Source organism: Lepidochelys kempii, chromosome 10, assembly GCF_965140265.1.
Source record: "Lepidochelys kempii isolate rLepKem1 chromosome 10, rLepKem1.hap2, whole genome shotgun sequence".
In the NCBI taxonomy this organism is placed as follows: Eukaryota; Metazoa; Chordata; order Testudines; family Cheloniidae; genus Lepidochelys; species Lepidochelys kempii.
The window spans coordinates 84684953-84697966 of record NC_133265.1 but is presented as its reverse complement, the minus strand read 5'-3'; the positions used below and the strand labels follow the sequence as shown (position 1 = coordinate 84697966).

General features: G+C 66.1%; 1 protein-coding gene across 3 annotated transcripts in view; it reads left to right on the top strand.

Moving 5' to 3' along the window:
- The window catches only part of MAN2A2 (mannosidase alpha class 2A member 2), a 36761-nt gene that overhangs the window by 16849 nt on the left and 6898 nt on the right, over positions 1-13014 (top strand). For 2 of the 3 annotated variants that reach the window (XM_073304608.1, XM_073304609.1), the window contains 9 exons: positions 976-1103; positions 1284-1457; positions 1984-2170; positions 2292-2469; positions 4651-4853; positions 7191-7373; positions 7551-7665; positions 9172-9239; positions 12100-12265. In XM_073304608.1, the coding sequence (XP_073160709.1) occupies positions 976-1103; positions 1284-1457; positions 1984-2170; positions 2292-2469; positions 4651-4853; positions 7191-7373; positions 7551-7665; positions 9172-9239; positions 12100-12265 (1402 nt within the window). Of the gene's footprint in view, positions 1-975; positions 1104-1283; positions 1458-1983; positions 2171-2291; positions 2470-4560; positions 4854-7190; positions 7374-7550; positions 7666-9171; positions 9240-12099; positions 12266-13014 lie in introns of all 3 variants that reach the window. The other variant, XM_073304607.1, reaches the window with a different exon arrangement.

Below are 13014 nucleotides of genomic sequence, written 5' to 3'. Positions count from 1 at the left end.
GGTGTGCCTGCAGGAGGTGCCGTGGGGCGGGGGCGCTGGCCGTGGGGCGGGGCGCTGGCTGTTGGGTGTGCCTGCAGGAGGTGCCGTGGGGCGGGGGCGCTGGCCGTGGGGCGGGGCGCTGGCTGTTGGGTGTGCCTGCAGGAGGTGCCGTGGGGCGGGGGCGCTGGCCGTGGGGCGGGGCGCTGGCTGTTGGGTGTGCCTGCAGGAGGTGCCGTGGGGCGGGGGCGCTGGCCGTGGGGCGGGGCGCTGGCTGTTGGGTGTGCCTGCAGGAGGTGCCGTGGGGCGGGGGCGCTGGCCGTGGGGCGGGGCGCTGGCTGTTGGGTGTGCCTGCAGGAGGTGCCGTGGGGCGGGGGCGCTGGCCGTGGGGCGGGGCGCTGACTGTTGGGTGTGCCTGCAGGAGGTGCCGTGGGGCGGGGGCGCTGGCCGTGGGGCGGGGCGCTGGCTGTTGGGTGTGCCTGCAGGAGGTGCCGTGGGGCGGGGGCGCTGGCCGTGGGGCGGGGCGCTGGCTGTTGGGTGTGCCTGCAGGAGGTGCCGTGGGGCGGGGCGCTGGCCGTGGGAAGGGGCGCTGGCTGTTGGGTGTGCCTGCAGGAGGTGCCGTGGGGCGGGGGCGCTGGCCGTGGGGCAGGGCGCTGGCTGTTGGGTGTGCCTGCAGGAGGTGCCGTGGGGCGGGGCGCTGGCCGTGGGAAGGGGCACTGGCTGTTGGGTGTGCCTGCAGGAGGTGCCGTGGGGCGGGGGCGCTGGCCGTGGGGCAGGGCGCTGGCTGTTGGGTGTGCCTGCAGGAGGTGCCGTGGGGCGGGGCGCTGGCCGTGGGAAGGGGCACTGGCTGTTGGGTGTGCCTGCAGGAGGTGCCGTGGGGCGGGGCGCTGGCCGTGGGATGGGGCACTGGCGGTTGGGTGTGCCTGCAGGAGGTGCCGTGGGGCGGGGGCGCTGGCCGTGGGGCGGGGCGCTGTCCCGACTCTCTGGTGCCCCCTGCAGGCTGGTTGGCAATGGGCAGCTGGAGATGGTGACGGGCGGCTGGGTGATGCCCGACGAGGCCAATTCTCACTACTTCGCCATGATTGACCAGCTGATCGAGGGGCATCAGTGGCTGGAGAAGAACATCGGTGAGTGACGGGGGGCCGGGCCAGTGCAGACCCGCCCTGCCCTTGTCTCCTCATGGCTGTGACCGTGGCCAAGGGGCTGGGGGGGCTCTGGGGCTGGGTGTGCTGCCCACGCCTGGGGCCCGCCCTTAGGGAGGGGTCACCAGCTCCGCCCCACCCAGCCTTGCTTGGTGCTCCCTTCAGGTGTGACCCCGCGGTCTGGCTGGGCTGTCGACCCCTTTGGGCACAGCGCCACCATGCCCTACCTGCTGAGACGCGCCAACCTGACCAGCATGCTGATCCAGAGGGTGCACTACGCCATCAAGAAGCACTTCGCTGCCACTCACAACCTGGAGTTCATGTGGAGACAGACCTGGGGTGAGAGGGCCTGGGCCAGAGGTGGGGTGAGAGGCTGCCTGGGGCTGGGGGTGGGTGTGGGGGGAGGGGCTGCCTGGGGCTGGGGGTGGGGGTGGGGTGACGCTGCTGCCCTCTTTCCTGGCGGTGCAGTGATCCCTGCTCACATGCGGCCTTGTGACTGAGGAGCAGGCCCCTCCCGCCCGTCCCAGTCCCTGAGGGTCTCTGGGGGCCTCTGGCACTGAACCAAGCCTGCCCTGCCAGGCCCCCCACTGTTCCCACCCTGTGTGTGACTGCGTCCCAGCGTCCTTCAGGTGCGACTGCCCCGTCCTGCCCTGGAGCGTGGGCAAGCAGGGCTCCCCTTCCCTGGGCCATGGCCCCGCTGCCGCCGTTCCTGGCTCTGGTGGCACTTGAAGCAGGGCTCCCCCTCCTGGCTGGGCTGGGGGCCCTTCCTGAGTGCCATGGGTGGGACCTGGGGGGCACAGCAGCCAAGCAGGGGCAGATGGCACCCGGGGTGGGCACAGCGACTCAGCTGGCTGCTTCTCTGCAGACCCAGACTCCAGCACTGATATCTTCTGCCACATGATGCCCTTCTACAGCTACGATGTGCCCCACACCTGCGGCCCTGACCCCAAGATCTGCTGCCAGTTTGACTTCAAGCGCCTGCCTGGGGGCAGGATCAACTGTCCATGGAAGGTGCCCCCCCGAGCCATCACTGAGGCCAACGTGGCCGAACGGTGAGTGAGCTGCGCCCCGCCACTCGGCCCCAGAGTCTGAGCCTTCCTGGCTGGCTCCGGGGCATGCTGCCTGCGCCCGCTGGCCCTGCTCCCTGAGGCCTCTCGCCTTGCTCTGCCGCAGGGCACACCTCTTGCTGGACCAGTACCGCAAGAAGGCCAAGCTGTTCCGCAGCAAGGTGCTGCTGGTGCCTCTGGGAGATGACTTCCGCTACGACAAGCCCCAGGAGTGGGACGCCCAGTTCCTCAACTACCAGCGCCTCTTCGACTTCCTCAACGCCCACCCCGGCCTGCATGTGCAGGTACCGCACCGGGCTCCCAAAGGGGCTGCAGCTGGGAGGTGCTGGAGGGTCCAGAGGAGCCCCGCCCACGCTCTGGGGGAGGCCGGAGGTGTGGGGGGAGCCCCGCCCCCTGGGGGATGTCAGGGATGCGGGGGGAGACCCGCCCCCTGGGGGATGTCAGGGATGCGGGGGGATCCCCAGGGTTTATACAGGGTAAACTCATAAATTGTTCTCCCTCTGTAACACTGATAAAGAGATATGCACAGCTGTTTGCCCCCCCCAAGTATTAATACATATTCATAATAAGTAAAAAGTGATTTTATTAAATACAGAAGGTAGGATTTAAGTGGTTCCAAGTAGTAACAGACAGAACAAAGTGAATGAGGGGGGAGCCCTTCCCCTTGGGAGATGCCAGGGGTGTGAGGGGGGAGCCCCGCCCCCTGGAGGATGCCAGGGGTGTGAGGGGGGGAGCGCTGCCCCCTGGAGGATACCAGGGGGTACAGGGAATTATATTGGTCTTGATGGAATATATGGGCCTGAAGAGTCACAAGTGCTAACACAACCCTGTCACTGTCCAGCGTTAAACAGGGTTAAACGAGGCCTGGGGTTTGGCCTAGGGAGCTCTCTGCCCACTCAGTGCCAGGCATGCGCCCCACTGAACGGCCTGGCCCCTTCTACCAAAGGTGCAGGAAGAAGGAAAACCCCGTCAAAGCATTTGCGATGGGAAGAGTTCCCCGGAGCAGCATCCCCTGTCCCCGGTGCTGGCGCTGTGTGGCTTCAGAAGGCAGGCCCCTTGTCGGACGGACAGCCGCCCGGTGCTCCCCAGGCAGGCCGGGTCCCCTCCGGGAGGAGGCGCTGGCTGAGCTGGCTGCAGTGCTGCTTGTGCTGTTGTTTTCCGGGCCCGTTTCCTAGAAGGCCAAACTGGCCAAACAGCCAGGGAGAGGAAAGTCCAACCCAGCCCGGAAACGGAGCCTCTGCAGCCTGCCTGCTGGAGAAACAGCCCAGTGCGCAGCCATGCTGAGACCTGGCAAACCTGTCCCAGTGCTGAGCTGGCAGGCCATGCCTCTGGCTGCTCCCAGGCTCACAGGAGGGCTGCAAGACACACAGCTTGGGCTGGCAAAGCCAGACCCATTAGAGGGGCAGGAAAAGGGAGTGACAGGGAAGAGAAGGAATAAGGTGGGGAAGGAGAAGGGCACACGGGAGGGGTGACAAAGTGCCATGCCAGGCAGTGGTTGGCATGGAGCTGGAGCCGGTGGGCGTGGCCTTGTCTTGGCCTGGCCTGGTCAGGACATGTCCCAGGCTCAGGGTGATGGAAGCACAGCACGTCTTGGGGTCCAGGATGGAAAAGCTCGCCCCTGTCCCTCCTTTCAGTCAGCAGTTGTTCCCCCCGGTAGCCCGCCCTCCCCGGAGCCTCTTCTCAGGGACCAAGGGGTGGGGGTGCAAGGCCCGGCCTCCCCTCTTATCCACTGGCTGGGCCCCATTTCCACACCCTGGCTCTGGTTCCCTGCGTCTCCCGCTGACTAGGCCTGGACTTCTGTTGGGAGGCAGGTTGGCTTGCACTAGTGCAGGCTGGCTACCAGCTGGCTCTCTCCGCCCCAGCACAGCATGATTGCAGGTTACAGGGACCCCGGAGCAGCCGCGAGCCACTTCCCACAGTGAGGCTCACAAGTGAGTACGTTTGTAGGCACAGTTTGGGGTCGGTCCTGCTTTGAGCAGGGGTTGGACTCAATGACCTCCCGAGGTCCCTTCCAACTCTAATCTGTGATTCTATGATTTATTACAAGCCCCACCCATCCCTGTGGATTCCAGGAGGTGTATGCTGAGCCCCGCCATCCCCTATGGATGGGGGGTTGGGGAGCCCCACCCACCTCCTGAGACACCCCACCACAATGTAGCTGTCAGAACTCTGGCCTTGTCAATGTACCTGCTTTCCAGGTGCTCTCTTGGTTTGTTAATGTCCTGGGGCCTCGGCTGCCTGCAGTCTGGGTCAGCCCAAAGGTCCATCCAGCCCCGTATCCTGTCTGCTGACAGTGGCCAATGCCAGGTGCTTCAGGGGAATGAACAGAACAAGGGCAGTTATCGAGTGATCCATCCCTTGTCGCCCATTCCCAGCTCCTGGCAGTCCCGGAGTGGGGGGTTCTCCTTGGCACCGGGGGCCGCCACCTGGCTCATGGGCGGCATGGGGCCACGCTCTCCCTGCAGGCACAGTTCGGGACCCTCTCCGATTACTTTGATGCTCTCTCCAAGAGGACCGGGATCGTCCCTGGGATGAAGCCGCCCGGCTTCCCCGTGCTGAGTGGAGACTTCTTCTCCTATGCAGACCGGGAGGACCACTACTGGACAGGCTACTACACCTCCCGGCCCTTCTACAAGAGCCTGGACCGCGTGCTGGAGGCCCATCTCAGGTGAGGGCATGGGGCTGGGGCAGATGTCTGGGAATGGGCGGGAGTGGGGGGTAGGGCAGGAGGCTGGGCTGGAAGGAGCAGAGTGCAGTCAGTGACAGGTTTAGGGGTGGGACAGATGGGGGCAGGGGCTTGGTGGGCTGGAACTCGGGGCACACAGCTGGGGGGATTTCAGGGGAGGGGAGTGTGACGGGTTGGATCACAGGACCCCCCTGGGAGCTGCCACCTGATGTGCGAAAACTACTTCTGCTCCTGCTTTCCTGCCCTGCCAGCTTAGGACTCCAGCACCCTGCCTGGTTTGAGCCAGACCTGCTAGCCTGCTGCAAACCCAGACCCAGGTCTGAACCACGTCCCCTAACAGCTGTAGGCTTAACTGAAAGCAGCTTACAGAAATGTTCCTGCCCTTGACACTCAGATGCCCAACTCCCAATGGGGTCCAAACCCCAAATAAATCTGTTTTACCCTGTATAAAGTTTATACAGGGTAAACTCATAAATTGTTCGCCCTCTGTAACACTGATAGAGAGATATGCACAGCTGTTTCCCCCCCCCCCCCCCAAGTATTAATACATACTCTGGGTTAATTAATAAGTAAAAAGTGATTTTATTAAATACAGAAGGTAGGATTTAAATGGTTCCAAGTAGTAACAGACAGAACAAAGTGAATTACCAAGCAAAATTAAATAAAACCCGCCAGTCTGTGTCTAATAAAACTGAATACAGACAAAACCTCACCAGTTCCAGTAAGCTTCCTTTTACAGACTGATCTCCTTCTAGTCCGGGTCCAGCAATCACTCACACCCCCTATAGTTACTGTCTTTTGTTCCAGTTTCTTTCAGGTAGCCTTGGGGGTGGAGAGGCTATCTCCTTAGCCAGCTGAAGACAAAATGGAGGGGTCTCCCACGGGCTAAAATAGACTTTCTCTTGTGGGAGGAGACCCCCTCCTCTCGCCTATGCACAGTCCAGCTCCAAGATGGAGTTCTGGAGTCACCTGGGCCAGTCACATGTCCATGCATGACTCACAGTTTTACAGACAGCAGCCATTGCCCACCTGGCATCTTGAATGTCTCCAGGAAGACTTCTTATGTGGACTGGAGCCTTCCAAGATGCGCTGTTCGTTAAGTATCCGAGGGACAGCCGTGTTAGTCTGGATCTGTAAAAGCGGCGAAGAGTCCTGTGGCACCTTATAGACTAACAGACATATTGGAGCATGGGCTTTCGTGGGTGAATACCCACTTTGTTGGGTGCGTGACGTATTCACCCTCGTCAGTCTGTAAGATGCTACAGGACTCTTTGCCGCTTTTATTGTTTCTTAAGTGCTTCTTAATTGGGCACTTAACTTAGTGAATTCCTTTCTCCAGGAACTGACCAAATGCTCTACTAAGGTTATTTACAAATCAAGCCAGTACACGGCCAATATTCATAACTTGGAATACAAAAATGATACCTGCATACAAATAGGATGAACAGATTTGGTAGATCATAACCTTTACATAGATATGTTACATGGCATATGTAGCATAGAACATATTCCAGTTATGTCATATATACATTCATAAGCATATTTCCATAAAGCCTTATGGGGGGCACTGTCACAGGGAGATTCAGGGCACAATGGGGATTCAGGGGGACAGGATTCGGGGGCAGGGCAAGGGGGATTTGGGAGCAGGGCGAGGGCGTTCAGAGGCAGGGTGAGGGGGATTCGGGGGCAGCGTGAGGGGAGATTCGGGAGTAGGGCGAGAGGGATTCAGGCTCAGGACAAGGGGGATTTGGGGGCAGTGTGAGGGAGATGCGGGGGAAGGGTGAGAGGAATTCAGGGCCAGGACAAGGTGGGATTTGGGGGCAGGGCAATGGGGAGTGGGGGCAGGGTGAGGAAGATTCAGGGGCAGGGCGAGAGGGTTCAGGCACAGGGTGAGTGGGTATTTGTGGGAGGGCAAGGGACATTTGGGTGCAGGGCGAGGGGGATTTGGGGCGGGGTGAGGTGATATTCGGGTGCAGGGCGAGAGGGGATTCGGGGGCAGGGCGAGGGGATATTTGGGCGGGGGAGGATTTGGGGGCAGGGCGAGGGGGTTTCGGCGCAGGGCAAGGGGGATTTGGGGCCCATGTGAGGGGCAATTTGGGGGCATGGCGAGGGGCTATTCGGGGGTGAGGTGAGGGGATATTTGGGCGCAGGGTGAGGGCGGATTTGGGGGCGGGGCGAGGGGCTATTCAGGGGTGGGGTGAGGGGATATTTGGGCGCAGGGTGAGGGCGGATTTGGGGGCAGGGCGAGGGGCTATTCGGGCGCAGGGCGAGGGTTGTGCATGGGGACGAGCTGTGGCTGATGGGTCTGTGTCTGCCCAGGGGTGCAGAGGTCCTGTACAGCCTGGCGCTGAGTCACGCCCGGCATGCTGGCCTGGACAGCAGATACCCGCTCTCCGATTACGCCCTGCTGACCGAGGCCCGGCGTGCCCTGGGGCTCTTCCAGCACCACGACGCCATCACGGGCACCGCCAAAGAGGCCGTCGTGGTGGATTACGGTGTCAGGTACAGCCCTGGGTCACGGGAATGTGCAGAGCTCCAAAGACCCCAGACATGGCTGGGGGAGCTGGGTGGGGGAACCTCTGCCCGGGTGGGGGTCCCTGGGGGGGAGGGGCTGGCGGGGGAGGGGTGATGCTGATTCTCTCTCTGCCTTTTCCTCGCGGCTCCGGCCCGGCTGCCCAGGCTGCTCCACTCCCTGGTGAACCTGAAACGCGTCATCAGCAACGCCGCGCACTACCTGGTGCTGGGCGACAAGGAGGCCTATCGCTACGACCCCGCAGGGCCCTTCCTTGGCATGGTGAGCCCGGTCCTGCGCCCTGGTCCCGGCCCTGACCTTGACCTCCCTGCCTGGAGCCCAGCTTGGCCCCGCTGCCCTGACCCCAGCCCGGCCCTGACCCCAGCCTGGCCCTGACCTTGGCCTCCCTGCCCTGACCCCGGCCCCAGCCCTGACCACAGCCCCGCTGCCCTGACCCCGGCCCTGACCTTGGCCCAGCTGCCCTGACCCCAACCCCAGCCCTGACCCCAGCCCCGGCCCTGACCTTGGCCTCCCTGCCCTGACCCCAGCCTGGCCCCACTGCCCTGACCCCTCTTGGCCCCGCTGCCCTGACCCCAGCCCCGGCCCTGACCCCAGCCCCGGCCCTGACCTTGGCCCCACTGCCCTGACCCCAGCTTGGCCCCGCTGCCCTGACCCCAGCCCCGGCCCCACTGCCCTGACCCTAGCCCCGGCCCTGACCCCACGGCCCCCTGACCCTTGGCCCGCTCCCTGACCCCAACCCGGACCCCAGCTTGGCCCCGCTGCCCCTGACCCCAGCTTGGCCCCCTGCCTGACCCCAGCCCCGGCCCTGACCTTGGCTCCCTGCCCTGACCCCAGCCTTGGCCCACTGCCCTGACCCAGCCCGGCCCCGTGCCCTGACCCCAGCCCCGGCCCCCTCTGCCCTGACCCCAGCCCCGGCCCTGACCCCAGCCTTGGCCCGCTGCCCTGACCCCAACCCCCGCCTGACTTGGCCTCCTGCCCTGACCCAGGCATTGGCCCCGCTGCCTGACCCAGTTGGCCGCCGCTGCCCTGCCCACCGCTGGCGGCCGGGCGGGGCCGGCCGGCCCCAGCTTGTGCCCGGGCCCCCGGCCCGGACCCCAGCCCTGCCCCGCGCCCTGACCCAGAGGCCCCACCTGCCCTGACCCAGCCTGCCCTGACCCCAGGACCCCACCCGGCCCTCCTGACCTGGCCCTCCCCTGCCCTGACCCCCAGCCTTGGCCCGCTGCCCTGACCAGGCCCGCTGCCTGAACCCCAGCCCCAGCCCTGACCTTGGCCTCCCTGCCCTAACACCAGCTTGGCCCCACTGCCCTGACCCGGCCCAGCCCCACTCCCCTGACTTCAGCCCCGGCCCGGACCTGCTGCCCTGACCCCGTCTCGGCCCCTCTGTCCTGACCCCGGCCTGGCCCTGACATTAGCCTCTCTGCCCTGACCCCAGCTTGGCCCCGCTGCCCTGACCCCGACCCGGACCCGCTGCCCTGACTCCAGTCCTAGTCACATCCCTGACTCCAACCTCCCTGCCTTGATCCAGACTCCAGACTCCAGCCCCGACCCCAGCCCTCAGCTCTACTGCCCTGCACCTGCCTGCATTCGGGGGGTGACCCCCTCCATCAGGGTGCTCCCCAGGAGCGGCTCTCTGCTGCCCTTTTGCATGGTGGGGGCCTGCCCCACTCCCTGTCTCTGCCCCTCTGCCTGGAGGGGTCCTGGGGCTGGCAGGGGCTGGGGATGCCGGCGTGGGAGCGTTACGGCACTGACTCAGCTCCTCTCTGCCAGGACGACATGCGCCTCAACCAGGACTCGCTGCCTGAGAAAACCGTCATCAAGTTGGACACATCGCCCAGGTAGGAGCTGCCCAGCCCCTGCCCAGGGTGCGCACACCCCAACTCCGGGCTGGGGCAGGGTCTGGCTGAGGGGACGGGCCCCTGCCCAGGACAAGGATACCACAACTCCGGGCTGGGGCAGGAGCTGGCTGGAGGGAGGGGCCCCTGCCTGTGTTCGCTCTGTCCTGGGGGACCTGGGGGTCAGGCCTGCCCCTGTGGCTAAGCGCTCTGTTCACTCTAGCCTGCCAATGTTGGGGTCCTTTGGGGGCTGGAGGCTGTCAGGGAGCTGTCGACTGCTAGGGGTTCGAGGGGTCATCGGGGGTGGGGGGCTGTCAGGAGCCAAAGGTTGTGGGGGGCCATCAGGTCGGAGGCTGTGGGGGGCCATCGTGGTCTGGGGACCAACAGGGATCAGGGGCTGGGGGCCATCAGGGATAGGGAGCTTGGGGTGGTTGGGGCAGTTGGGGATCAGGGCTGTTGGGGTCTGGGGGCATCGGGAATAGGGGGCTTGGGGATGTTGGGAGCCATCGGATATTGGGGGCTGGGGGCTGTTGAGGGCTGGGGCCCATCGGGGATAGGGGGCTTGGAGCCATCAGGGGTTGGGGACCATCAGGGATTGGGAGCTGGGAGCTTTCGGGAGCTGGGGGCCATCAAGGGTTGGGGGCTCTCGAGGATCGGGGCTGGGGGCCATCAGGGGCTGGGGGCCGTCAGGAATTGGGGGCTGGGAGCTGTCAGGAGCTAGGGGTTGGGGGCTCTCAAGGATCAGGGCTGGGGGCCGTTGGGGGCTGTTGGGGATCGGGGGCTGCGGCTGTCGGGGATCAGGGGCTGGGGGCCGTTGGGGGCTGGGGGCTGTCAGGGATCAGGGGCTGGGGGCCGTTGGGGGCTGTTGGGGATCGGGGGCTGTGGCTGTCGAGGATCGAGGGCTGGGGGCCGTTGGGGGCTGGGGGCCATCGGGGGGCTGGGGGCTGTCGAGGATCGAGGGCTGGGGGCCATTGGGGGGCTGGGGGCTGTTGGGGATCGAGGGCTGGGGGCCATTGGGGATCGAGGGCTGTCGGGGATCGATGGCTGGGGGCCGTTGGGGGCTGGGGGCTGTCGGGGATCGGGAGCTGCGGCTGTCGGGGATTGAGGGGTGGGGGCCATTGGGGGCTGGGGGCTGTCGGGGATCGAGGGCTGGGGGCCGTTGGGGGGCTGGGGGCCGTCGAGGATGGAGGGCTGGGGGCCGATGGGTGCTGGGGGCCGTCGAGGATCGAGGGCTGGGGGCCGTTGGGTGCTGGGGGCTGTCGGGGATCGAGGGCTGGGGGCCGTTGGGGGCTGGGGGCTGTCGGGGATCGGGGGCTGCGGCTGTCGGGGATCAGGGGCTGGGGGCCGTTGTGGGGCTGGGGGCTGTCGAGGATCGAGGGCTGGGGGCCGTTGGGGGGCTGGGGGCTGTCGGGGATCGGGGGCTGCGGCTGTTGGGGATCAGGGGCTGGGGGCCGTTGTGGGGCTGGGGGCTGTCGAGGATCGAGGGCTGGGGGCCGTTGTGGGGCTGGGGGCTGTCGGGGATCGAGGGCTGGGGGCCGCTGGGGGCTGTCGGGGATCGGGGGCTGGGGGCCGCTGGGGGCTGTCGGGGATCGGGGGCTGGGGGCCGTTGTGGGGCTGGGGGCTGTCTGGGATCGGGGGCTGCGGCTGTCGGGGATCGGGGCTGGGGGCCGTTGGGGGGCTGGGGGCTGTCGGGGATCGAGGGCTGGGGGCCGTTGGGGGCTGGGGGCTGTCGGGGATCGGGGGCTGCGGCTGTCGGGGATCAGGGGCTGGGGGCCGTCGAGGATCGAGGGCTGGGGGCCGTTGGGGGGCTGGTGGCCGTCGAGGATCGAGGGCTGGGGGCCGATGGGTGCTGGGGGCCGTTGGGGGCTGGGGGCTGTCGGGGATCAGGGGCTGCGGCTGTCGGGGATCAGGGGCTGGGGGCCGTTGTGGGGCTGGGGGCTGTCGAGGATCGAGGGCTGGGGGCCGTTGGGGGGCTGGGGGCTGTCGGGGATCGAGGGCTGGGGGCTGTGGGCTGTCGGGGATCGGGGGCTGCGGCTGTCGGGGATCAGGGGCTGAGGGCCGTTGGGGGGCTGGGGGCCGTCGAGGATCGAGGGCTGGGGGCCGTTGGGTGCTGGGGGCCGTTGGGGGCTGGGGGCTGTCGGGGATCGGGGGCTGCGGCTGTCGGGGATCAGGGGCTGGGGGCCGTTGTGGGGCTGGGGGCTGTCGAGGATCGAGGGCTGGGGGCCGTTGGGGGGCTGGGGGCTGTCGGGGATCGGGGGCTGCGGCTGTTGGGGATCAGGGGCTGGGGGCCGTTGTGGGGCTGGGGGCTGTCGAGGATCGAGGGCTGGGGGCCCTTGTGGGGCTGGGGGCTGTCGGGGATCGAGGGCTGGGGGCCGCTGGGGGCTGTCGGGGATCGGGGGCTGGGGGCCGCTGGGGGCTGTCGGGGATCGGGGGCTGGGGGCCGTTGTGGGGCTGGGGGCTGTCTGGGATCGGGGGCTGGGGGCCGTTGTGGGGCTGGGGGCTGTCTGGGATCGGGGGCTGCGGCTGTCGGGGATCGGGGCTGGGGGCCGTTGGGGGGCTGGGGGCTGTCGGGGATCGAGGGCTGGGGGCCGTTGGGGGCTGGGGGCTGTCGGGGATCGGGGGCTGCGGCTGTCGGGGATCAGGGGCTGGGGGCCGTCGAGGATCGAGGGCTGGGGGCCGTTGGGGGGCTGGTGGCCGTCGAGGATCGAGGGCTGGGGGCCGATGGGTGCTGGGGGCCGTCGAGGATCGAGGGCTGGGGGCCGTTGGGTGCTGGGGGCCGTGGGGGCTGGGAGCCGTCGAAGATCAGGGCCATCATGGGCTGGGGCGGGGCCCTGCCCCGTGGCTGAGTGCTGTCCCCGTGCAGGTTCGTGGTGCTGTTTAACCCGCTGGAACAGGAGCGGCTCAGTGTCGTCTCACTGCTGGTGAGCTCCCCGCGCGTCCGCGTGCTCTCCGAGGAGGGGCAGCCCCTGGCCGTCCAGCTCAGCGCCCAGTGGAGCTCAGCCACGGACATGGTGCCCGATGTCTACCAGGTAAGGGACGGGGCTGCAGCCTCACCCCGCCCCACTGGGGACGCCCAGAGCCGGGCAAAACCTACTAGACACACTGTGCCCACCCGCACTGTGAACACCTCACTCTGTATACCCCGGCCCCCTCACCCCCCCGCACCGTGAGTCCACCTGGGGAACCCTTCCATGGCCCCAGTGGGCCAAGCACCCCAACTCCGCAGTCAGCGGTGACTCTCGGTCAGCACAGAAAACCGACGGGTTTATTAGTCGTTGGGAACACAGCATAGGACAGATCCTGTTAGCACAGAACTTACGAACATTCAGCAAAGTCTACCATGGGGTGGGGGAGAATCACCAGCCCAGAACCCTGGGCCCAGCCACAGACTGACCAGTTTCCCGCAGCCCGCATATGTCATACCTAATGTGCCCCTCCTCTGGCCTTTGTCTCTTTCCCCAGCAAACAGGTCGCCTGGTCTCCGCCTCTCGCTTTGTTCTCCAACACCTCTGGCTGATTCAGGATGAGCCGGGGCCACAGTGTCAGCCATTTTCTGTGCCCAGGCAGTCACACCTGCCCTGTAGGGGTCTCTGCAACGAGCACACACCCTTGTCCCATTACCTAGACATTTGAGTAACACATGTGGGAAACTGAGCCACACTCTCAGTATTCAGACAAAACATTAAGAGCATTCCCACTTCATCACACCCACTCCCCCCAGGTGAGTCCTGTTTCCATTTCCCAGGGCTGAGCTCTGGGGGCAGGGGTCCTGCTCACG